At 43.4% G+C, this 26,890-nt stretch overlaps 1 protein-coding gene across 1 annotated transcript; it reads left to right on the top strand.

The window, feature by feature from the left end:
* The first annotated feature begins 249 nt into the window (after window positions 1–249).
* Window positions 250–22,949, top strand: LOC121570038 (SH3 domain-binding protein 5). Its single transcript, XM_041881485.2, has 9 exons — window positions 250–592; window positions 1,207–1,269; window positions 3,792–3,920; window positions 16,676–16,840; window positions 17,043–17,173; window positions 18,161–18,203; window positions 18,481–18,700; window positions 20,018–20,371; window positions 20,787–22,949. Exons 1-9 carry the CDS (start codon window positions 515–517, stop codon window positions 21,002–21,004), a joined length of 1,401 nt encoding a protein of 466 aa, XP_041737419.2. The 5' UTR covers window positions 250–514; the 3' UTR covers window positions 21,005–22,949.
* The last annotated feature ends 3,941 nt before the right edge of the window (window positions 22,950–26,890 follow it).

Below are 26,890 nucleotides of genomic sequence, written 5' to 3'. Positions count from 1 at the left end.
ATTCATTAAATCCATTTTTCATTCATGATTATCAAATCTGAACATTTATATTGTTTGGAAAAATATATATATTAAAACATTATAAAAGTATTGATTTTCTCCCAAATTGTATATTCAACTTGTTACAACTGTTTTACCACACCTTTTGTTAAGTAGTCTTTGATGTACATAAATATATAAATGCATCCGTTGGGAGGCAGAAGGGGGGCGTGACCTTACGCTGTAGATACCCGTGCACAAGTCATTTCATCATCACTTGCTCAGTGGCTTGGCATTGGACGCAGACAGAGTGTCAATTGACATTTTACAAGACGATAATCACTCTTTTGTCTCTCAATGACCTGTATATGGCTTTGATATACATATAAATATTTCAAACCTCGTTTTTATCATTGCTAATGTTGCAGTGTGATTGAGCGTGTTTGTTCTAGAAGCGCCGGTCTCGCTGTTAGAGCGTATCTTGGAAATTGGCTTTGTTCGCTCCGACAGCACACAGACGGCTTTATCATCCAGAATGGACAATTTGGAGAAAGAAAATAGGTCTGACGAAGATTCGGAATACGAAGAAGAGGAGGTGGACCCTAGAATTCAGGTACGTTATAAAAACAATTGCTCTTTGTTTCAGTTGAGACTAACTAATCTCTTAATTTAACAGCATTTGATACATCCACTATTCAATGCACAGTGGGAGAGTATGTATTATCCCTGGCAGAAAGTCTATCTGATTTGGGGTCTTTTTTCAAATTGTTTTTAATGTATTGATTTATCAAGACTGTCGATCTACCTTGAACAAAGGTATTATTGTAAGCCAACTAAAGTTGAGACATAGGCCTACTTGTTAGGTTTATGATGGGCTATGTTTTAGCCAAACTTGTTTCTGATTTAATGGAATGCATGGGAATACAGGCCTGACACTCAAATAGCATGTTCATCTGAATATACCTTCTGCTGTGTGTTAGGCTATTAATTGGTTGAAAAATAACATTGTTTAGCCTTAAAAGCTATGTGCATTTAATATATCCATAAATCAAGATGATAGCTGATTCTTGTATTTGTTCAAACCATCACTCTGGCTACCTTCTAATGTCCAGTCTAGTATTTCATCCAAGTGTAACACATTCCAGATGTTGCAGACTTCCCAGATACTGTATTACATTCCTTTCTCTTGGTGTTGCTCAATATTGTCCTTTGCTCTCTTTCTTACAGGGAGAACTGGAGAAACTCAACCAGTCTACAGATGACATCAACAGATGTGAGACACAACTGGAGGTAAGACAGTGTACACACACACACTTTCAAGTTTGACACACACTTCCCCTCCAAAGTGCACCACATGGATGACACAAATTGACAACAACCAGAATCACATGAAAGTGAAGACTTGACCGCTCTGCCATCAGATGTGTCATCAGACACTTTGCAGCAGTCTGTGGCTTTTCATATGTTTTACATGCAAAACCCATATTTTCTGCACTATGCAGCTACAAGGTGACCCACTATCAAAGAATTCCTTTCAACCATGAGACATTGACCTCTGCATATTGAAGATGATTCATTGAGGTGGTGTATGTTGCAGAGTGTTGACCTTTGGATGCTGTTAAATGTCAGTAAAGTAGTAGCACCCAGCTCTGTCAGTCATATACCTTTTTGGATCTGTATTAAGGTAAAAGTCTCTTTAGGACACCTGTCGGGGTCAAAGGAGGCATTCAGTCTATAAAATACCTGTCATTTCTAATGTTTACTGGATCCTCACCAACTTGAGCAGCATAAGGCTTAAAGAACTTGTACTTGTACAATGTTTCCATTGATCTTGATGTTCAATGAGTGCTTGTCAAATACTTACTTGTTTTTCGAGTTCAGATATACTCCACTCTGTGTTGTTGAGTCAGCGGGTCATGGTCAAATCAGTTTATTTGTAGACCCAGTTTGACGTGGTCTCTGTGCACAGCTGTCTGCCTGTTGGAGTAAACGGCGCGCCAATCGGGGAAGTGTGTCTATTTGAGATAGACTTGAGTCCTTACCGATGGCTCCACCGATCTGTAAACAAAATTAACGTCTCAAAAGATCAGATAAAGGCCTCTGTGGAAACCCTTTGCAACACACACACACACAAAATATTGTCCAACTTTTTATCATTTTACTTTAAAAATCTTACTATTCCCTTTTTCAACCTCCCCTTCTTGGGAGGCTGTGACAGAGAATGCGCCACAAAAGCAACGCTCTGCTCGACCTGAGGTGTGAGGGACAGAGAGACTGCACTGTACTGTAACCTCTGCTGTATCAGCTAGAGGAGAAGAGAATGGAGAAAATGAGGAGTGGAAATAAGAACAGGGGGATGGAGTAGAGGGAGAGAGTGGGGGATGAAATGCATTACGAGGAGAGATGGAGAAAGGGGGGACCGTGACCCCATCCTCTGAATTTTCTCTGTTGAGAAATACATGGTTTACATGGCCTGTTCACACACACACACACACGTACAATTTTCATACCCAGCAATTACCCCTTGTTGTTCTGAGACTGAAATAATGCATGGTGCCTCCCCTGCGGTGGCCTCTTGCTATGCAGGAGGTTGGGAGTTCATGGAAAGGCTGTTTTTCTCTCCAGGATGGCAGGTATCTGATAACCATGTCAGAATTCCAGTCTGACAGAGTACAGTAAAGAAACATGTTGGGGGCAGCAGAACAGTAAGTACCAAAGTGTAGCAAATGGCAAACAGTGTTGGTGGAGCCATCACTGTATTGGGTTCCTTGATCTGCACACACACTGAATGGGAAGGAGCTAGGGTTCAGGGGCTAGGGGTTGTTTTCGGACATGGTGTTTGTCCTCAGATGCCAGATTGTTGCAGGATGAGTGATGATGTCACAGGAAGTGTGTGTCCCTGCCCTGTTCTCACAATTGGCCTTCCATCCCTCAGATTTGAAATGGTAACAGGAAGGATATCTTAGTCCAGAACACTGGTGCAGATTTACATAACATCCCATGTCAGATTTCAAGTTTCAATGAATTGAAAACAATCCAATAAACTTATTGCATAAATGCTATATATTTTTTCCACACTGACATCTCCAGGAATCGGTTTTCATGCTTGTTTTTGTTTTCTGTCTACCATGATGTCTCCTTCTGGACGTCACACTTGACCTCACTTGTTTGATCTGAGAAAAAAATCTCCTCTGCCTTATCTAAAACGGTTTCAGGGCGAATTAATGTTTTGGATTAGATCATGTTTGATACGGTTGAAAGTAGGCCTGTTATTGGCTTTATCAGCATGCTTAGCTGGGGACTCTTACATCTAACCACTCCGACTGATGAATAAACATTAACAGTAGCTGATGGTGTGTCGCATAAAAGGCTATTTCATATGATCATTTTCATATGGCCATTTCTTTGTTAATTGCCTGTTTGCTTGTGTCTGAAGGTTGCATCGACATAGCTGCCCCTGTTAACTTGATCAAAGACTAATGCAATTTTAGGACACTGGCCTTTTCAGTTGCAGAAGACTTTACAATTCTTAGAATCGAAGGTGGGAGAGCCCCGACTCGTATGTCTAAATTAATTTAATTACTGCCTTAAGAGTCTGAATGAATACTCTGGTTTCGTGAAATCCTGGTGCGTCTAATTTAATATTTGCTGTCAATTGTTAACTGCGGTTGGTTAAATAGTTAAGAACAATGACCATCGCGTAACATCGAGATGAGTGTTGAGTCTTCTATTACCTTTGAACATTCATAGCAAACAAAGGGTTGGAAGTTCGCTACAGTCCTAGTTAACCCTTTCTCCCTGTTTCTCTCCAGGATGCCAGGCAGAAGTTCCGCTCGGTGCTGGTAGCGGCCACAGTGAAGCTGGATGAGCTGGTCAAGAAGATTGGGAAGGCGGTGGAGGAGTCCAAACCCTACTGGGAGGCGCGGAGAGTGGCCAGACAGGTGAGACACCACTCAGTGGACAGGGGGACTACGGGCTGGGGGTCTCGGCTCATATTGACCTTAGAAATAGTATTTTATTTATCGGAAAAGCTTTATTTGCCTAGTTCGCCCTCTATTTGCCTTGTTTCTTTGGGATTCATTAAAACCAGCACCATTGCGTACAATTTGATACCAGGTTGACTACCACATCATTTCTAAATACTAGGCAAATACCACATTGAACACCAAATGGGATGGGACTGTTAACTAACGTGTTACCTATTTGCTGCTTAATGAGAGTGAGGGGTGTGTGGGAGTGGCTTTGAGTGAAGCTGTGATCTCGGTTCCCTATTCTGCAAAGCCAAAGCTATTGTTAGAGGAAAGGAGAGCTGCTGCCACCTGCTCATCTAGATAAGAGCCCTGCAGCTGTAAACAGTCAGAGAGGAACTGCTGGGACCAAACCAGACATGAAAAGGTTTTTAAAGGCCAACGGTTCTTCACATCTTCTCTTATTTTGTTCCCTCTGGTGTTTTTGGCTCTGCTTTGGGCATTGTGTTCCCCTCATTCAGGCAACCTCTATATGGCTTCTGAATGAGAATGCACCTTTTTGTGGTTGTGATTTATGTTAATGCCCCTGACAACACAAATTAAGTTCCCTTATGGAAAAAGGAAGTTCTTCTAAGTTTGAGGATATTGGATTGTATGAGTTCCTCTGTCTACCTTTCGCACATCTACTCAGGGGCGCAACTTTCACTGGGGACGGGGGGTGGACATGACCCCCCCCACACACACACACATTCTGAAATATACGTTTTATCATTGCACTGTGATACAAAAAGAGGCATCGGTGTGCTTTAGGACCATGCGGACACGTCAGAGCATTCGGGTAGCATGGTGCTGCTGTCTGCAGCTGCTGTCTCTGTGTGTTGCGCTTTTTCTCCGGGTTGTAAAAGCAAGCACAGCAGAAACTGGCTACTCTTTATTTGACTGATGTAGCTGGCAAGTTAACAGCTGTTTTTTTTTTATTCTCAGTGCTGAGCTAGTAGTGTAACTGACATGTAACGTTAGCTAATGTTTCATCCCATCTCGACTGAAGTTATGTCTGAAGAGAATGAACTAGCTAGCTAGCTAGTAGCTACCACAGCCAGTTCAGCTTTAGCCTCTAGCTATCTGTCAGGTAGCAGCATCTAACAGCTGTTGCATGTGTATGGAAATGTTTTGTAGCCTTTTTGACCCGTTTCAACAGAAGTAAATTAACTTGGCCAGTTTTTGCCAGTTGATGTACCATTAGAGCTAGCCAAAAGTTGCCTAAGGTTAGCTAGCTAGCTCACTAACTTCAGTTATTATTTTAGCCTCAATCACACTAGACCTGAATCAAACAATGAAACCAGCGGACAAATGATTGAAGACCGATATTCTGACATTTTTTTGACAGTGCAATGTGAGTTATTATTAGTCAGTATAGCAATGTAACGTTGTTGATCTGTCAGTTTCCCTAGCTAATTCCCTACTTTTCACATTTACACGGTATAAACAGCTGTACAAGCTACACTGTCATGGTGCACAGTCAGTACACAACACTATGCTCATCATGTCTTAGCAGGATCAGATGGTGACAGGGGTCTCAGCAGGGTCAGTCAACCAGGGAAGACCAGTCTGTGACGGTGCTGAGGTGAACTTTTGCAGAACCAAGGCTATTTCTCTGTGCAGCAAACACTGGACAAGCCAGATGTTACAAAGATTGAAACTATTTTAAGGCAGTCTGACAAACCTCTAAAGTTGATTTCCAAACCGTATCAAGGGTTGATAGAGGCTTTTCCCGATGGCACACAACATGTAAAACATGACGAAGACCTGGGAGACACTATTGATGATGACGAATGGATACAGATATGTTTGAATGCCCAGTCATGTTTATATAATCTCAGACATACATTACTGCAGTTTAAGACCATCCATAGAACATACTATATGCCAGTGAAACTGAATATCATGCACTCAGAAATGTAATTCCTCTGCTGGAGGTGTAAAACACAAAAGGGGACATAATTATTAATTTTCTCCCAATATTTGGGATGTCCTCCTAAACATGGCCCTGCCAAGCTGCACTGCTTCTTGATACACTGCTCGCTTAACCCGGAAGCCAGCCGCACCAATGTGTCGGAGGAAACACCGTTCAACTGGCGACCGAAGTCAGCGCGTATGCGCCCGGCCCGCCACAGAAGTCGCTAGAGCACGATGGGACAAGGACATCCCGGCCGGCCAAACCCTGCCCTAGCCCGGACGACGCTTGGCCAATTGTGCGCCGCCACATGGGTCTCCCGGTCGCGGTCGGCTGAAGGCTGGCTGAATTCTGGCAAAGAGTATGTTCTTTTATCTCAGCATGTCTACAGATTCTCCCTGTTTTTGTTTGCTTGGAAATGTTGATACTGGAGACTTATCAGAAGAAACTGTGTATCCTAGCATTTATAGTGGCTAAGAAATGCATTGCTATTAATTGGAAGGTTGGATATCCTCCCAGAATGTCACAATGGATGGCAGAAATGTCAAGTTATGCATCACTAGATTTGATTTATTACAAGATTAAGGGTATACTGTGCAACTTTCATAAGGTATGGGTGCCTTATATGGAATACTGTATGAGAAAGGGGTCTGTATTGAAAACATTAGTTTTTTTTTTTAGTCGAGCAGTTGCAAATATATTTTTTTCATTGGCACATGAGACAACGGTCTGATTTGCGCCTGTCTCAGTGGACTAATCCATTGAGGAGGCCACGGGGATGCCACGGTCCAAGAATATGGGGATTGTGTCTCAGATGCACAAAGCACGTCTCTCCAGAATGTGCTCTCTCCCGCCATTTCGTGGGTATTCATTGTTTCATAACTTCATTGTGTGCATTGTTTGCTGTGTCTCAATTTCCCATTACATATATCGCCAGTAGTAGCCTACATTTACCGTTAATTCCCATAATTTCTAATCTGCAATGTTTGTTTGGGTACGGTAATTTATGTTAATGCATTGAATATATTATTATTATTATTATTATTATTATTAGTCATTTATCATTTATCATTCTCATTGTCGGAGTGGACATGTGTTTTCCAGAACTCACAACTTATGCTACCCTTGAGAGAAACAAGTTTTTATTTAATTCAATTTACGAGTTTTGTCAATTTATTCATCGTCTTTTGTTTGAAACGCTCCTGTCAAAGTTGAGTAAGGACGCACACCTGATTACGCATATAGAAGTAGGACTAGTCTACCTGGCCTGCACACAAATCTAGGCCCATAAATGTGCCCAAAATGAGCTGTGGAGCTTCTCAAAGTAATTTTTCTTCAACTCAAACAGCAAGTAAACAAAGTCTGTTTTTAGAATCAATTGACAATGGCAATAGTTCCTCAAAGTATTTGAACAATATTTCCAGCTCTCTCCCTTTCGATAACCACTCGACATGAAAGTGAAAAATGTAAATGTGAGACAAATGAGAGAACAGCTCACTCTGACCATTTGACTTGCCCTAGCAGAGTTGTTTATCCAGAGCGTTGGTGACTGCAACTGTGCTGCTGGCAACAATGTAATTATGCTTTTTTGCCAACGTTTACTGACACTGGCCATATTCAACGGGTGTTGAGTGTTTGTAAATTCGTCAGTTATTCTGCGCTCTAGCACACTCAGACGAGAGTGCTCTGAAATCGGAGTAGATAGCCAGAGCGAATTTACCAGCTACGTCTATCGACCATTGTCGCAGTGACATAAACATTCTATTGAAATAGTTACTTGTATAGTGGAGTCTTTTTTGTTTAGACATGTAGCTAGCTAGCTAAACAATGAACCATATTCCAACTCATAAATAACGTTACTACCCTGCATGAATTGGCAGGTAGCTAACCAACCAGGTTCAATGTTAGCTAGCTAACACTAGGCTATAACTAGCAATGCAAATGACTCTGAGATACGAATAATATTACTAGACAGATCATACATGTAACTTTACCTAGCTAGCCAGCCAGCTAATGTTAGCTAGCTAGCTAACAGTACACTTTAATATCTGAAAATGTAGCTAGCCAGGCTCTCTTACCTGTATACAGGGATGTACGCGTCTCCCTATCTGTCACGGATGCCTTGGTTGCCCTTAGTTTGAAGATGTAATCCGGAGACAGGTGTTTTATACAACAGCCTTCTGTGTGTTCTCTTTTCCACTCCGTCTGCATATTTGCAATCAAATGGCAGAATTTTCTCCATCTCCTTAGCTATTATACTCTAATTTGATTTCAAAACTCGGTCCTCCAGAAAGTGGAGAGCAACTCTTATGCAGTTCTACTACGTGATATCTTTCAAAAAAGCCACATTAGAAAGGATTACCTACACATACTGACCAGCTCATATTATAGACAGAAGCGTGCTACATGGCAGACCAATCCGAACTCATCTCTCGGCATGTCCAGCCCACTCATTATCTCAGCCAATCATGGCTAGCAGGAAGGTTGCTGCTTTTTCCGTGGCTAAACCAACTAGGCTCGTAATTTAACAATTTTATTTGTATTTACAGATGGCATACACGTTTGATATTAAGGCACATGAAAGTTCACATGTTCCAGAAGGCATTTCTGCCCCCCAAAAACACATTTTGATAATAATAAAAAAAAGTTTGCGTTCAAATGGCGCTCCTGTGAAGTAGTGACGTGCGACATATGCCTAGTTTCCTGAAACGAGTCACATACATTTTTTTCTGGATCTTTTCTACCTGCAGGAGGCAATAGTTTTATGTGTTGGCTTTATGTACGCTGTTTTTACATAGTTGGCAATGGCAATAAAAGTTACTTTTAGATTTTTACAATTTTCATTTAGATTAAGATAGTGTAGATTAACCACAGACAATGATTTTGAGATGAAACTGTTCCACGAAAATGTGCATATGAAAATCATTACTAGCACGCAGATTGGTAGAAATGGTAAGATAAATTCTCCCTCCAAATGGAAAAGGTTGCCGAGTGCTGGTGTAGCCTATTACCGGCAACTTCAGCAGCGTAATTCTGCCAGCGGGAGAAGGCGGGTCGGGAGAGATTTTTTTCTTCTGGCTAGGCTACCTTGATCTTTGGCTCTCTCTTGAGTCATTTGTGTGTCTTAATTATTTAAACAAACAGCCTGCCTAAAGCGTCAGACAAGTTCAGTACATATAGTTGTTTTTATTAAAACACATAGGGTTGTCTAGATATGGAAAAATACACGTTTAAAAATTTGGCCAATCGATTGGTCAAAAGAAAAGACTACGCTTGGTCAACGTAGTCTTTTACTTGTCTGATGCTTTAGGCAGGCTGTTTGATTAAGTAGTTATAATTTTTTTGTCGGTGACGGTCCTAGTAGAAATGCAGAACTTTAGATGCCCAGGTTATGTCCCCACCACTTCTAAAACCAAAGTTGCGCCCCTGCATTTATTGGCCCAGTTATTTCATTGAAAGCAATGGTATGAAGCCATGATGTGTTCAGGGGTTCAATAAGAGTTTGGCACATACTCGAGGGATTGAGACTGAAACTTTTGAAAAGCACTTAACTCTGTGGCTCTTAATTCCAGACTATGTTGGCAGGTATCTTAATTATGAACAAGTGCAGGACTCGCTTGTCTGTCATACTATGCTGAGCTCTGCAACAAGAAGTCAGTGGGACCTGACTGCATAGGGCGATTCTAGGGCATTGGTCTCACACACACACACACATCACAGGTCTCATCGATCGAAGGTGTGGTTGAGAGCATTACAAAGCGGTTGAAAAGGTTGAAATGGATCAGTGGTGCGGTAAATGGCTGCCTCGCTAACATGGTTGAGTTAATCAACCTCACAGTGGTGACTGGAGCAGAGGCCATTTAAACACAACAGTCCTGAATCAATTATGCAACATAAACACTCTTCCTCTCTTTCCCTATCTTCCTCCATACTCTATCCTCCTCTGTCTTCCTCCTCTTCTATTGCAATGTATCTCCACCTCAGTCTCTCCATTCTCCTTCAGTGGGGAGCATGTACACAACGTTGAACTTGAATCATTGTTTGCCCAGAGGGGTGGAAATTCTCTATCTCTCTGGTTTGTTGAAGTAGCCTACATGAGCAATACATTATCATTTGCTTTAAAAGGCTAATGATAAGGTACACAGGGAGTGGCAGCGCTGTGGAAAAATGCTCTTGACCATAGTCTAGATATACGCACGCACCATAACTCAGGCTTTTGCATAACAAAGCAATAGATGGTCACTTACCTTAGATGTTGAGAAGACTTGCTAGTATATCCTGCGGTAATAGGTGTCACAAGTTAATGGGTGACTGCGCTTGGAAGTGGCTCAGAGACGGCTTGACTCGGCCAGAAAGTTTTTTACTGTATGTTTCCTGAGGGATCGCTTGGGTACCCTGTACTTTCTTTGACAGCTCCCATTTTTTAAAGTGCTGAATCAGAGTGCCTCGATTGCTGCAGTCACCAGTAGTGTAAAATGATGAAAAGTGTTTTTCTTATATCTCATGAAATATGTATAGTTTCCTTCTCGTTCACCTCCGCTTTGAAGAGTGTGACTTGACGAAAAGTAGACCAGTCAGGATTTTTTCTAGGGAGGTTTGCAGGATATACTATTTTCAGGTTTTCTAGTGTGTTGTAAGATAGTGTTTTCTGTATCGTCAAACACAAGCAAATATTCCTCACCTCAATCAAGCATGGTCAGTTGGCAGAGCATTAGCATTAGCAACCCAGCTCCTATATCTAACTCTGGTTGCATATTAGCAGTTACCATCAGGGTTGGGGTCAATTCCAAGTACATTGAAATTCCCATGGCAATTCTCTTCAGTACTTTTCAATTAGGAAAATGTGGGATTGGAATTTGGTTTACTTTCTGAATTGAAACGGAATTGACCACAACCCTGGTTAGCATTAAACATTGAAGTCCTATTGCCCTTCCCCCCTCAGCTGCCCCATTTTGTCTGGAGAGTAGGTACAGCTAGTGGGGGGAAAGGTGGAACAAAAGAGAGGAGGAGAATGGTGATGGTAATGTGATGTGGCTGGTGCAAGGTTTGGGCACAGTCTGCCTCCCCACTCTATCTCGCCCCCCTCCCTCTCGCTCTCTCCTGCACAGCCCGTTACCGACAGTGATTACCACGCAGCTGAAGTGCACAGCCGAGATCGTCTCAGCCCCTCGCTGCCTCAGTCATCTAACCGCAGTGCGTCTGGAGGTGGGAAGAACTAAGGAGAGACGGATAATGAGAGAGAGGAGGGGAGATGCCCGAGGTCCACAACAGAGGAGACAGACTGTGGATATGTCTGTGAGATTAGTTATGAACTGACCTCCATGATGGCCGTAGATTGAACAGATGTGGGGCTTAGTGATTTCTGGCTGGGGGAGGCTGGGTGAGGAAAGCAATGAAAATCCTTCAGGCCTGAAGGAGATTGGTTGGATTTGGTACTGCTGGAATAGAGTCAGACTGGGGGAGAGAGCTGGCTCCAGCTGATGTATGGGATTGTTCTCTGGCTCTGAGTCAAGGGCAGATGGATCACAACTAGAAAGGAGACTCTAGGTCCCTGCACATTTTTGTCAGAGGCTGGGTGCTCTAATACATCAACCTGTCACTGTAGTGTCCGGGATAAAGCAAAAGTGCACTCTTTCAGTGCTGGGACTGGGAGAGAGTTTGTAGGAATTTATATGGTCTTGAGTTTTTGTCATACTGTAAAAATTGAATTTTATTACAATCCCAACATGCGGACAGGGGCGGACTGGGACCTGAAATTGGCCCTGGCATTTCTAACTCACAGGCCCATTTTTTTCTCCAGGACCCCACACTAGCCCATTTCTTTCCTTTCTTTCCCATTTCTTTCTGCTAAAAACCCAAGTTAGGCAGGCCCACTGGGCTAAAAATGGACCAGTTCATCTGGCATTTCAGGTCAGTCCGCCCCTGGGTTGTCAACGCTTGCTGTCCAAGCCTGCAGCCATGGAACATCGTATGAGTGTGCTGAGGAATTTACTCTAAAGTGGCTGTGGCTGGAGATCCAAGAGGCAGCTGTTCATAACAAGTGGTGCTTCAGCGCATTAGACGTTGACTGGAACACTGAAGTTAAGCAATGGTTAACCAACCACTTGGAACAAGAGGCTTGCATCCCCACGTCCATGTCTGAGCACTGTTGCTCCTTCACTTTGCCTCAGAGGTAACATTCAGACTGACCTGATCAATCTACAGCATCTAGGTTGTTATAGCATCAGACCATGAAGCATGATGAAGACGAGCTCTCCCTGAGTCAGGTGTGGTCTAACGACTTCTTCAGGATTAACTCTGTGGGTCTCTGACAGATATCTAGGGCAGTCTCAATCGGGCAGTCTCAATCGGGCAGTCTCAATCGGGACACAAATAAGGCCAAGGCTATCGAAGCGTGACTAACTGCAGAGATGCATGTTTACTATCTGACTGTAAATCAATGACCTCCAATTGAAAAGGCCCTTTTCATCCCATCTCACTCCCTTTTCACCAAGATTAATTGCCCTGCTTAACTGAGTAGATAGATTAAATCAGTTAATTCTCATGAAAAATAGCTGTGTGTCTGTGTTCTCTTTGAAGGCCGTTACTTTTCCAGTGTTGATAGCCTATGCTGAGAAATGTTTAGCTGAAACTCTCTGGTCTTTGAAGTCTTGGCATGTCTCGTTTTTGCAAACGTTGTCAAATTTTTGCTGTGAAGATGATAGGAATGCTTTATATTTCAAAGCTTCTCTTACATGCGTGCAGCCATGGAGGCAAGCGTGAATATGTAGCAAAGAGATGATTATCTGAACATGTGCCGGTTAACCAAATGAATTCTCTGTTAGGGCTCCGAAGAGCGTAAGCTGTGAATAATTGAAAGGCTGTGTAGAGCGGGATCCGATTTTCTTATGCACAAAGAGAAAGTGTAGTCTTTTAATAAAGTAATACTTTACTTACACTAGAGTGTGCACGCGTTGGCGCTTGTTTGATTGACATTTACAGAGCCCTACTGATTTAAAATATGAGTAGGGCTCTAATGGGAAATGATTTGATTAATTATTTTCCTGTATTTGAGTTACTGTGGATATGGATTGATATGTAATAAACATGATTGTATGTGCGGGGAGACGCAGACAGATGTATTCCCTTGGGGAAGGGAAAAAGGAGTTAACCATGGATGTTTTAAGTACCATATTTAATTAAGTAGTTTGGCGCCTGTTACTCTATCATTATCTGTTGTAACTGTGTACTGATGTTCTGACCTTTGAACTGTATCAAATGTCTGCCAAGTGTTGAATGTTGTGTAAAGTTTGACTCCAGACTGGATTCAAGGACACACTGATAATGTATCTGTGATTCTGTAGCAGCTGATGTTGTGACTTCCTACAAGCCTCCTGGTGTTTACAGAACATTCGGTGCTGTGTGATTAATATAATTAGACATTTTCTTTGCTCTTATTCTGGAGCTGTCTCCATGATGCAACTTGTAATAAACCGGGTTGATTTGTGATTGATTTGATCAATGTCTGCTCTCCTTTTTTGTTACAAGGGCCTATGAAGTATCTGTGTGTGATGGAGAAGTGAAAGTAGTAGACCTTATTATATTTTTATATAGACAGAAACTGCAGCGGAAATGCAGAACTGATGTGGTATTAACGTCTTTCTAGAGGCCAAATATACACCGGTTTGAAACCACAGCCCTTTACAGTCTTTAGAGAGGACCGTGAATAACAACACAAGAATGAATTGGAATGTGCTGAATAAATAGACTAATGCCTGCTCTCCCCTCCCCTTCCATCCATCTTCCCTCCTCCCTAATAATCCATCTATCTCTCCCTCTTCCCTCCGGTTGTGAGAGTTCCTGAGAGGCCCAGCTTTGAAAGGTGGCTGAGAAATGATGCTATAGTCTTGATGTTAGCTGGACTGTTTTTTAAAATATATATATATATATTTTTTTACACCTTCACTGTGCAGCTGAAAATGAAGGGTAGAGATGGGATGAGTAAACTGAAAATAATATAATGATGGATCACGGTGGCAGCAGGACTGAAGTGGTGATGGAGGAGAAGAGTAGGCAGAGGAGAAGGGCTGGGTTGCCAATCATGTATAGTGGAGGTGTACAGCAGTAGGCCTGCTGTGAGAAGTCTCTCTGTTGGCATTCTGTTCATCTGCAGTATACAGTAGGAACAGAACACTACTAAATACTAATACATGTACTTATATTTATAAATGTGCCACTAAATAGCCTCTATCTGCCAGTCTGCAGACTAGTTCTGTTGCATTCCTAATGAATAGCCTGCTATCTAGGAGTGATTCCTGCTGAAGTAAATTAAAGACTGAGATAGATGCACAAAGAACATCGTGCTGTACAGTATTATGCTTCAATGCAGTATTATTCCTATGAACTGAGTCAGCCATTGGACTTTATCATCTGGTGAATAGTCCTTTCTCCTGAGATGATTCCTACTGTATTAGATTAAGTGGACAACACTGGATACAGAAAGCACATAGGGTGTTCCTGGGAGAGGGGCATGTTTTCTCAGCATGTAGTCTGCTTGTTGGGGTTAGTGGGAAAACAATTTTGCCGAGGTGATTTTAAAAGTAGATCACTGAATGTGCTTACAGTGCGAGGGAGAGAGTTGTCTGAATGAGAGCGTAGGTAGCAAGTCTCGTGAACAACATGACAACCATTTTGTGAAAGAGAGGCCCCGGTTGAATTCCTAGGCATTCAAACTCATGACTCATCCATACAGTGAAGTGATAGACATTGGTTAGCATGTGGTTGGACTCAACTCTCTCGTATGTGTACGCCAAGCACATCCATGTCATGTGAAGGTCTGTGAATGGGTTGTGTGATCACCACAAGGCAGAGGTTGTTTAGTTTGTGCTGAGTTGGCATTTGGAAGGCTAATCAAATTACCATAGCAGGGAATGGGTTGTTGTCTAAAAAATGGAATATCTTGGCTTGCAGATCCTTATCTAGGAGAGTCTTGAGGTATACAACATACTGTTCCATAGGTCATGATGAGAGCAGGAAATAATGATCACTTCATTTAATTGAAGTTTGTTTTCTTTGGGGTGACTCAATGTGTTCCTCACTTAAATTAGGTCAGTAGAATCCCGATTCACATGAGATTCTGTTGGAACTTTTCTCTGCTGTGACTTATTCATTAGTTGCTTGCAGCCAAGGAGACATGTCAGTGTATATCTACCTTCACTTCCTCCCAAACTAGTCAAACTTAACAAAAGTAACGCTACTTTGTTTGGAAATTCTATGATAAGCGGAAGCGAGTTGGGATTTAGTTTTTTGGCAGATCAGTAACGTTTTATCATCCTTACTGTAAAACGTCTGAATGATATTTAGCCTCTACAGTAAATTTACACACACACACTCGTGCCCACACAGATACAGTAAATCACCTTCCCTAGACATGCTATTGGTGGGTTTGGGGCAAAGCCTTGAGTTGATGCTTTACTGGTACCCACAGAACAGCGAGGTGTTTAGGGTATTAGCGCTAGCTACAGGGGGTTTCTGTCAGTTGCTATGACTGACAGATTAGAGAGGAAAAGTGGATAAATGAGGAAAGGATTAGCTCTGCAGCTATGGCAACACACACACACACGGGAAGTCTAAGCTACGGTAAGCTTCCGCTTTGTACTGTACCTTACCATAACTGAGGCTGGAGGAGGGAACTGTTTTAGAGTTGATCCGTTATTATGGGACCCGGTTGGGCTAAAATATGCACAGAGAGTAAAGTAGTAATACTTGTATGTTCTCTCTGGCAGCAGTCTACAATGTTTTGGTTGACCTCAGAACAGAACATTCAGAGTGGGTAGGGAGGGATGTGTTAAAACATTTTTTCGAAGCTGGATGTTACTGATACCTTCTGATAGTATCAATAGATACCAAGGGGAAAACAAGATGTTGAGCCTTGTTACACACAGCCAGCCACCCGGCCAGCCACACACAGAGAGACACACAGACAGACACACACAGAGAGACACACAGACAGGTGTGAAGTGTTTGACAAGAATTCTATTAGCTGTGAGGTCTTTGAGCCCTAAAGCTCTTCCCCCACTGTATACAGTAAGTGTCAAATGAGACGTTGCAGCTATACTTTGTGCTTATACTACCATACGTCATGCCTTCATGACCTTTCTGTGTTTTCTCCCAAATGAGTCCTTTTGATGTTAGGAACATCTTATATACAAGACAGTGTTTGGCGTCTTTGGTGATTTGTTTGTTATTACGCCTAGTTGCTATTTTCCATGCTGATTCAACAGCTGATTTGGTTTATTCCTGTCAATGTTTGAGCTGAAGGTTTTGTGTGTCTCTTGTTTTTAAAAACAGCATTTCATGAGAAGTGCTTACATTGTAGTTATATAGAGACACTGGATATAGTAGTTTCTTGACTGAAGAGCTCATCATTAATTTCCTGCAAGAGGAAAGAATTATCTTGAGGTGTACAGATGAAGGATTTGGCCTAGTATGGGCATGGGCCAGCTGGCAGTAGGGGCAGGGGTTAAACACTGATGGCCAGACATGGCCCACATAATATTTTATGGTGACAGAGAACTTGGCTGGCGGCAGAGTGTCATGGCCTGTTGCGGTGCCCGTCTGGCGGGCTGTCACTCTACCCATTGTCCAGGCCCAGCTAGAGACCCAGACATGAAGTGTGTCTGATAGGGTCTCATCCCATCCGTTGTGCAGATTCTGCAGGAGACCCAGTGAAGGTCTGGTTCTGTGGCTGATCTCAGTGCATATCTAACGTGGTGTCACTCTACCCATTGCCCAGGCTCAGCTGGAGGCCCAGAGAGCCACCCAGGACTTCCAGAGGGCCACGGAGGTGCTGGGGGCGGCCAAGGAGACCATCGCCCTGGCAGAGCAGAGGCTGCTGGAGGAGGACACCAGGCAGTTTGACTCAGCTTGGCAGGAGATGCTCAACCACGCCACCCAGAGGGTGAGTACCGTACTGCATGGAGGGAATGGGATTCTGCGGGGGGCATTAATGCAGCATGACTGTCTATCAAATCTAAATTTGAATGTTACTATTCAAAGGTTTGAGGCATAATGTGGATGGAAATCGATGCTTCACAAGTTAGGAAGTCACGTTGTCGCATTTCTGTGTAGCTGCCAGACTGAGTTCTGATTGGCTGTTGCAGGTGATGGAGGCGGAGCACACGAAGACGCGGAGTGAGCTGGTGCACAAGGAGACTGCAGCCAAGTACACGGCAGCCATAGGCCGCATGAAGCAGCTGGAGAAGAAACTCAAACGCACCATCAACAAGTCCAAGTGAGTCCCATATGACCGTATTGCGACCACAACCCAACCGCACTGTAGTTAAAAGACTGAGAAGTCAAAGTGAATCTGATACAACCACTGCATCAATTATCAAATGGTCTCCGACACACACGTTCACAAATCCCTGTTTATTTGTCAACAGTGACCTTTTCCAAGACATTGATCTTTCATGACATAGATTTTTCAGTAGCTTGAAAAAGGTCAACTTGAACAAAACGAATATAAATGTGCAACAGTGGAGGCTGCTGAGGGGAGGACGGCTCATAATAATGTCTGGAAAGGAACGAATGGAATGGCATCAAACATGGAACCCATGTGTTTGATGTATTTGATACCATTCCACTTACTCCGCTCCAGCCATTACCACGAGCCTGTCCTCCCCAATTAAGGTGCAAGAGTCATTTTCGACCTTTGATGATGAAGTAGTGGCTGTTTTATTCCTAGCACCACAAAGAGAGACAATGTGGTGGTGTGCTGGTTAGTATATGCTGTCAGGTTTTTACAAAACTCCATAGACTGGAGGCCTGTTTTGGGGAGGGAGTGTACAGTGTAGAGTAGGGGGTCTCTAATGTTTCCCAGCTGTGATTGAGAGACTGAGGCTGTTGTGAATCCATATAGTCTTAAAAAGCTTCCTTGTCTCCTTTCCGTCATGACCACAGGTCATGTACTTGAAATGTGTAATCAGTATGGTTGAAACCTAGCCAGTCCTCCTAACTATTAGTGTCATGAAGATGAGATGAGGAAAGAGTCCATTTTAGAGTGTTGGGACTGAATCCGTCTTGCTCTGTGTTGCCTCAGCTCTCTCAGCCTAATCCTTTCTCCACAGTTAGCTCATCTAATGTGATAGCCATATAGCTCACCCTGTTGCCTTGGTGATATGTACAGAGCTATTCCAAGTTGTTTTCATCGCCTCTAATTTTTTTCCTTCCCTCTTTTTTCCCCTCCTCCCTCTGTTTTTGATTGACCTCTCTCCTGCAGACCTTACTTTGAGTTGAAGGCAAAGTACTACCTACAGCTTGAGGTATGTGTGCACTACACTACACTGTAATTTACCTGCCTTTATAGACCATTTTAAAGGTATTTTAGATTTAAGGAGTTCTATTATTGTCTTGTTATTGTGGACTCTGCTCCATGGTTAGATCTTTACTGATGTGACCTAGGTCAAATACTTTGACCGTGAACATATTGCCATGTCATCTCAGGTCTAAACCATTTATGGCAATGATGGCTTTGTGTGTGTGTGTCCTTAACTGTGTATACCAAGCTAATGCTAATAACGACTCCCTTTCTGTCTGTAGCACCTAAAGAAGAACGTGGATGAGTTGCAGGCCAAGCTGAGCCAGGCCAAAGAAGGGTACAAGACGGCTCTGAGAAACCTGGAGATGATCTCAGACGAGATCCATGAACGCCGACGCAACTCGGCCATGGGCCCCCGGGGGCGGGGTGTGGGCGCTGAGGGCGACAATGTCGCCGGGGATGACATTGCCAGCTTCAAGATGGAGTCGGATGGCATCTCCAGTGAGTACACTTACAGTGCATGATGTTCTGGTCATTTAGTTTCTGCGCTTGAAAACTGCAGAAACTGTTCTTGGATCAACTGTCCTACATAGTGAGGCTAAACAGCCAGCATTGCCTACTTTCCACTATTAGTTGGGTACGGCACATGCAAACGCATACTCACCCTGTTGACACTCTGACTTGTTCTTCGAATCCTTTGTGGGAATTCCTAGAAGGAATGTGCTCTTTGAAAAAAGTCTTAATTCAATTTTCTTTCAAAGGAAATTCCTGTTGAATTTAAAATGCCTGTATTGACTTTGTGAAGTTGTCATATCATGGGATCTTCTGCAAAGGTCATTGGGCACACAATGCTTTATTTGAAGGAGAGATACTTAACTGAAGTCTTTCTTTATGCTGAAGGAAATGGTTTTGGTCTTTCCTGCATGGCATCGTTCATGGCACCCAAATCCCATGCATGTCTTAATAACAACTAGCCTAGAGACAGCTTTACTGTTTAAGCTCCTTTGGTTAAGGTTAGGACTTGAGTAATGAGAGCTGATCCTGAATCAGTTAAGTGCTGAAGATACACACTGTGATGAGATGAGGCTCAACTGTAATCAGACAAAGAGGGTGGATCTTCAGAGCAGTGTGTGTCACTGATCCACTTCCCATTGTCCTGCATTATGGGCTGCGGGATGATGTTACCATGGCAACCTGAGAGCCCTACTGCTGGCTGACCCACTCCGACGCCATTGGCTGAGATTATGTGGGTTAACGCGCAACAGCAATAAACAGTAATATGCTACATTTGCTGATTTGTCTTTTAGTAGATATAGTAAAGTGTGTCTGTTTCAAACTGTAACTCGATGGCAGTAAACAAAATAACCTGCGATTGCCCATAGTTCAAGGTCAAAGAAAACATTCCTTCATTCATACATTCGCCATCCATGTTGGAATTTGGGGACTTTGACCCCTACACGGAAAATGGATCTCATATTTGTCTTGAAGTACTGTATGTCTTTACACTCCCCCTTTCTTTCAGTGTAAAGTATCTCTGCAGTATTTCAAGCAGTCTCCCTCTCCCCCTTCTACCCACCGTCTGTCTCCCTTTTTTGCTTTTTCTTCCTACTCCCTTTCTCTCTGTTCCTTACCCTTGCCCCCTCTCTCTCCTTTTTTCACCTAAACCTCTTCACTCTCAATCTCCAGCTTCCTGTTTTCTCTCTTTTGTATTTTGTTTTACTGTGGATGCCACATTGATGCTCTGCATATACACTCCTTAGTTGTACAGTAAAGGCTTGTTACATCTCAACCACTCTTCCCCTCTCTCTGTCTCTGCAGTGATGTCTGAGTCGTTTGAGGATGAGACCTGCAGCAGCAGTGCCATGTCAGAGGAGGACTCAGAGACCCACTCCACCTGCAGCCTGGGCTCCTCCTCCCACTCCCCCAACAGCCCCCAGGACCTCCCCTCTCCCTGCCCCCCCTCCTCTTCCTTCTCCTCCTCGCCCTGCCCCCCCTCCTCTTCCTCTTCTTCTTCCTCCTCCTCCTCCTCTTCCCCTGCTCCCTCCTCACGCCCCTGCAGTCTGGACATTCCCAGCCCTGTCTCGCTGTCTGACTTCGGCCTCATCTCGCCTGTCCTGGGACCACGCAGCGAGTGTAGCGGGGCGTCATCACCTGAGTGTGACCTGGAGAGAGGTGTGTGTGTGTGTGTGTTTGCATACTGTATGAGGTGTAAATATGCAAACAAGTGAAAAAGGAGAGATTGATGGTGTGTTTATTTTCAGTAAGACATATCGTCTTCTACTACCTGTCTGACTTGCACCTGAGCCAGAGGAGAGGCCTATTAGTCATTGTGACAGCTATCCTAGTGCTTAGGCCAGAGCAGGTGCAGAGCCACAGGCTAGCAGTACTGCTGGGGGATACATCCTAATCTCCGCTGGGTCCCTAAGAGCCTGCGGAGGGTTATGGACCAGTGAGAAAGGTTAACACAGTGGAAACTTTTAGAAAAAGACTTGGGTATGAAAGTCTACGGGGTGTGTGTGCAGGGCTTCCTACTCACAAAGGATATTCATGACCAGGCTCACACAGCATACCTGTCTGTGTGTTTCAGGTGAGAGAGCAGAGGGAGCGGAGGGGGAGCTGGACAATACTGTAAACAACAAGAGCACCACCATCCCAAACACCAACAAGACCATGGGCCTGGAGGGCCGCCTCAGCTTCCTGTCTCTTCGACGCTCGCGCAACGACAGCACCAAGAACGCCAAGCGCGAACGCCAAAGCCGTTCCCAGACCCCCACCCAAACTGTGGTCCTGGTCAACGGGATGTGAAGAGGGAAGCGAATCCCCAAGCTAACCCCATCACCGGCTTTGTGTGCCAACATGCTGTATTGCCAGTAACCACACACACATTCCATTCTACCCCGTGAACTAATGCTGGCTAAGTAAAGAAAGTGGCTCAGTATGAGATACTATGAACTAAATGGTCAGTGTATATACAGTTCCTATGGATCATGATGAAGAAGAGACTAAGACCCAACCCAGGGTGGGTGATTTCATGAAACCACCACTTCCTATAGAAAGGACCTTTCACCTTTTGACCTCCCACCCATAGCTTTGAGTCCTCAGTCAGATTGGCTTCCCATAATTCCCTCCTGTACTCCACACACATTAAGGACAGTGCTGGCTAACGTCGGGTGGGGGCCCAAGGTATATGAGGGGAAATGGGACAAACAGTGTTGTTTTTTACTGTGATATTCTCCCTGAGAGGGAGCTGCACTTCCAGACAAGATGCGTTTCTGTTGTTCGTAGACTAAAGAATATGCTCCTAGCTTCGACTATTAGAAATGGAGTGTTATTTATAAAACTTGATGTCACAGTGAATGTGCCACCTGTTTTACCAATACAGAAAATAGTAAAATACACAACATATCCAGCATTGATAGCAATATGTGTTATGCTTTTGTAATTGAAGAGCATACATAAGGCCAGGATTTAAATTCAGGATTTCTAAAAAGGAACAAGTACATTTACGGAGTGAATAACCCTCATAACTTGTGATATTACTCTGCTATATCCTCTCACAGATACTTGATATGTGAATACTCTCACCTCGATGTAATCCTGTGTACAGCATATAGTTGCTATGGCAACTGCTTCATGTTACCATGATGTCCAAACACTCACTACCCACCCCTGGCTGGCATCTCTTCGGACAGCCCATGCATTTGTCCAATAGGGGTCATCAGAATTGGACTTAAAATAACTGTATTCTATTGCACAACAAATTTCCCAGTGATCTAAATGTGAATCCATCTCGCCTACAGTACGCATAAAGCTGGACTTGGAATCTGATTGAACGAGAGTAGAATAATTGTGTGCGGTGAGGCTACGGTAGATATACCCCTCCTCTCTTCCTCCTGGCTCCCTCCCTCCATCCTGTGGTTCATCAGTGCCACACTGATGTGGTACCAGGGAAATGGGCCTCCAGACAGTCAACCCCCCCCTAGCCCTCCCTCCATCCATCTCCCTGTCATGGCATCCCCAATGGCCCTGGACTGAGGGACAACCTCCACCCACAGACAGTAACACTAAGAACTGAGCAATAGCGCAAGGACAGAACTTTGGATAACCATATCTGCCCATGGACACTTTCACATAGAGTTCTCTGTAACGGAATGAAAATGGCCAGCCTGGTAATTCTCAGAATCTGATGATGGTTTTGTCTTGGACCAATATTGAGGAGAAAGTGAAACTGGATGACTGAATGAAACTGATTGTGGCGAAGAATGTTGAGGCCTTTTGTGGAAACTGACAGAAAAATTGATAGTGTTGAGATTTCTGGTGGACAGTATCAGCTACTGTTGTAGATCCATGTTGGCTAAAGTGGCCCGCAGTAGACTGTCGGATGTTTCAAATAGTGTTAAATTGGCTTCCTCTCCTGGTCTCTTTATGCTCCATGGCCACATGGGAAAGGTATTTGGTCACTGAGTTAAGATGAGAATAGTAAGCTATTGCACAAGAGTATGCAGTCTTTGTTCTTGTGATCGCTCCAGTCTATGTATGTACTGTATGTGTACAAATGTAATGTTATATCAATGTTTATCTCTCTGTGCCACCCTCTGGTGTGGAATATAAGGATATAACCACGAACAGTCCCTCTCATAGCTGTTTTTTTCCCAGTGGGTCTTGTTATGGTAGAGTAACTTTCCATTGTGTCTCCACAGCTTATGTGCCTGTTTTCAGAAAATAATCAAATAAACTGATGTTCACTGCAGTAAGCCTATATTCATTTCTTATGGTCTAACTGCAATGTTGATCAACTAACCTTTTGTCTGTTTCTCACTAGCCTGAAGTTCTTTGGTCAACCAAACTCAAGATCGTATTTGAAGTGACCCATTCGACCCAAACGGCAGAGATGTAAGTCATTATATAAAAACATGTCAATGTTTGATGTCTGTCGAACCCTTACAGTAATTACCCAGGGTAGTCTGTAGCTATCTGACTCGATAACTTGACTAGGTCTGATATTTCTTTGTCTTATAACATTAAGCAATACAGTGGGGAAAAAAGTATTTAGTCAGCCACCAATTGCTGTGCCAAAGTTCTCCCACTTAAAAAGATCGAGGCCTGTGGTTTTCATCATAGGTACACGTCAACTATGACAGACAAAAATGAGGAAAAAATTTCAGAAAATCACATTGTAGGATTTTTATGAATTTATTGTAAATTATGGTGGAAAATAAGTATTTGGTCACCTACAAACAAGCAAGATTTCTGTCTCACAGACCTGTAACTTCTTCTTTAAGAGGCTCCTCTGTCCTCCACTCATTCCTGTATTAATGGAACCTGTTTGAACTTGTTATCAGTATAAAAAAAGACAACTGTCCACAACCTCAAACATTCACACTCCAAACTCCACTATGGCCAAGACTGCGAGCCAAGCTGTCAAAGGACACCAGAACAATGGGGGAATTTACAGACCTGCCCAGGCTGGGAAGACTGAATCTGCAATAGGTGGCGGCTTGGTTTGAAGAAATCAACTGTGGGAAGCAATTATTAGGAAATGGAAGACATACAAGACCACTGATAATCTCCCTCGATCTGGGGCTCCATCAAGATCTCACCCGTGGGGTGCAAAATGATCACAAGAACGGTGAGCAAAATCCCATGAACCACGATGGGGGGACCTAGTGTATGACCTGCAGAGAGCTGGGACCAAAGTAACAAAGCCTACCATCAGTAACACTACGCCGCCAGGGACTCAATCCTCAGTGCAAGACATGTCCCCCTGCTTAAGCCAGTATTTCAGCAGATCCAGGTCCATCTGAAGTTCTGCTAGAGTGCATTTGGATGATCCCAGGAAGAGGATTGGGAGAATGTCATTGGTCAGATGAAACCAAAATATAACTTTTGGTAAAACTCAACTCATCGTGTTTGGGAGGACAAGAATGCTGAGTTGCATCCAAAAAGAACACCATACCTACTGTGAAGCATGGGTGGAAACATCATGCTTTGGGGCTGTTTTTCAAAGGTGGGGTTGACCAGCAATCCATGTAAAGGAAAACAATGAATGGGGCCTGTATTGTGAGATTTTTGAGTGAAAAAACCTCCCTTCCATCAGCAAAGGGCATTGAAGATGAAACGTGGCTGGGTCTTTCAGCATGACAATGATCCCAAACATACACGCCGGACAACGAAGCAAACCAGTACATTTCAAGGTCCCTGGAGTGCTATGGCCTCCAGATCTCAACCCCATAGAAAATCTTTGGAGGAGTTGAAAGTCCGTGTTGTTCCAGCGACAGCCCCAAAACATCACTGCTCTAGAGGAGATCTGCATGGAGGAATGGGCCAAATACCAGCAACAGAAATGTGTGGAAACCTTGTGAAGACTTACAGAAACGTTTGACCTGTGTCTGCCAACAAAGGGTATAAACAAAGTATTAAGAAACTTTTGTTATTGATCAAATACAGGTTTTCCACCATAATTTGCAAATAAATTCTTACAAAAATCCTACAATGTGATTTAGTCTGGATAATTTTTTCTCATTTTGTCTGTCATAGTTGGACTTGTACCTATGATGAAAATTACAGGCCTCTCTCATCTTTTTAAGTGGGAGAACTTGCACAATGTGGTGGCTGACTAAATACTTTTTCCCCCACACCCCACTGTAGCTACTTTAATCGCTGCAGCTAGCCTACTGCAAAAAAACAACAAGCAGATCATTGCTTTCTTGCAGGTTGTTTACATCACTCTGGCTCCTCTTTGGCAAACCTTAACATGATTAACCACAGTCTAAGTACCACACTCTTGTCTGTGCTGGGTTTCCCCTATTGACGTATAAGCCATGTGCTGCTGACTGTAGGGCTAGCAGGATTCAGAATGTTGGCAGTTTGACATTGCCATGCGGCTAAGCCAAGTGGCAGACGGCACAGAACTAGATTATAGGATCCTGTTCACCTAACAAACGTTTAACTGGTTTTCAGTTCTCTTCATATTTGCTTTCCTCTCTTGTTCATCAGACACTCGATTTAGCAGTATTTGTCAGTTGCCAAATCTGGCTCTGGGGTTAAATCCCGCCCCTTTCACCTAAACGATTGTTTTGTTCTCTCCCCTCTCGTTACTGCACTTCCCTGTCTCCGTTTCTCCTCCCTCTCCCTCCCTCAGGCCTGGTAGTTGGTCTTTCTGCCCTAGTGATTCTCAGAGGTTATGACCAGCTGTTGCCCTACGTAACACACTCTGTTTTCAAATGCTCTCAGACAGGAGAGAGGCCAGATCTGCACCAAAACCAAAGACAACACATTTTTCTGATTTCCTTCAATGCCATGTTTGGAATACATCATTCCACATTTAGTGCGGGTTGTGCAAAATCATAACAGACCCACCGATTGTACTATTGCATTTGACGCAAGTGGCAGCAACAGTTGCCCTTTTAACAGTCACTGGAGGAAGAAAACACAATGTAATTCTACGTAAAGAAAAATGAAACGACAAAGAGCAGCCATTTTGCCAATGCAAAATAAGTGTACAATGGTACGGGTGACTCCTCTTCTAGTAAGTCCATGCTGTCCTTTGTATAGCAATGACACTTTACAGTAATTGTCAGAAAAGGACAATTGTCACTAGTGCACGTCTTGCCTGTTTGACACAATGTTAACAGAGAAGGAGAAAACCGCTGTGAAGTGCTCAAGTCTAGCTGAATGTAAACAGGAGATGTCGCTTTCAAATGTTGTTTTTTCACGTCAGTACACACCTCGGTTGCAAAATTCCGGCAACATATAAATTCTGGTTTTCCTAAATCCCAGTTGGAAGATTCCAAAAATCTGGAATTTATTGAAAGTTCCTAGAATTTTGCAACCCTACACACACGGGTCCCTGCATGCCTGTGTCACAATCCTTCTAAATGCCAGAGATCAGCCCTTTAGAATTCTAGCAGTTCCACTGATGAAATAATGACATCTTCATGCCTGTGCAACAAAGAAATCCCCTGTCGTGGTGCGGTCTCCTGAGAAAAAGACCGTTGCAGTCGAGAACGTCCCCCTTCGTTCTTGGTAAATACCAGCACTGCCACTCTTGAGTACCTAGACTGGCGGTCAACAAGCGCCAAGTAATTGAAACATTCAAAATCATAAGGGCCATAGTACAGAAATGAATAGTTGTGACATCATTTATAAAAAATATACTGTAATCCTATGTCATTATGGCAAAGGAGGAAGAAGCACCTCAACTTTAGCTCTGATAGTTACTACTCAGTCAGTTTATTATTTGGTACATGTTCTTGCACACCCTTCAGCACAGAGGGCTAGGTTCCATACCAAAAACATGTCCCTTTCCAAATACCCTTGATAAACTCCCTTGCAGATCTGTATTAATAATAACCATTTACAGATGCTTATCCAAGCGACTTAGTCATGTGTGCATACACGTATGGGTGGTCCCGGGATGAACCACTACCCTGGCGTTACAAGCGCCATGCTCTACAATTGAGCTAAGAGGATGCCACAATACTCTCAGACTGATAGTAGAGCAATATGGTAATAACTGCATCCCCACAAAGTGCCTTCCGACACTGCTTTCGCCTATCCAGTCATTTCCAGATTCCAACGGGACTCAAGGGAAATAGAAAGGGAACATGTTTTGGAATGGAACTCCGCTGTAGCCCAATAAAATAGTCAGTCTGTGTCTCTTTTGGGTCCTCCTGCGTTGTAACAAGTTCC

The sequence above is a fragment of the Coregonus clupeaformis genome, chromosome 28 (genome assembly GCF_020615455.1).
Source record: "Coregonus clupeaformis isolate EN_2021a chromosome 28, ASM2061545v1, whole genome shotgun sequence".
In the NCBI taxonomy this organism is placed as follows: domain Eukaryota; kingdom Metazoa; phylum Chordata; class Actinopteri; order Salmoniformes; family Salmonidae; genus Coregonus; species Coregonus clupeaformis.
Note: the sequence above shows the minus strand (reverse complement) of the source record. Positions and strands in the feature narration are given on the sequence as shown.

Coding starts and splice junctions, on each gene's coding strand:
- LOC121570038 (XM_041881485.2), top strand. CDS start 515: ATGGACAATTTGGAGAAAGAAAATAGGTCTGACGAAGATTCGGAATAC. Junction 16,841..17,042: donor TCAACCACGCCACCCAGAGG/GTGAGTACCGTA, acceptor TGGCTGTTGCAG/GTGATGGAGGCGGAGCACAC. Junction 18,204..18,480: donor AGTACTACCTACAGCTTGAG/GTATGTGTGCAC, acceptor TTCTGTCTGTAG/CACCTAAAGAAGAACGTGGA.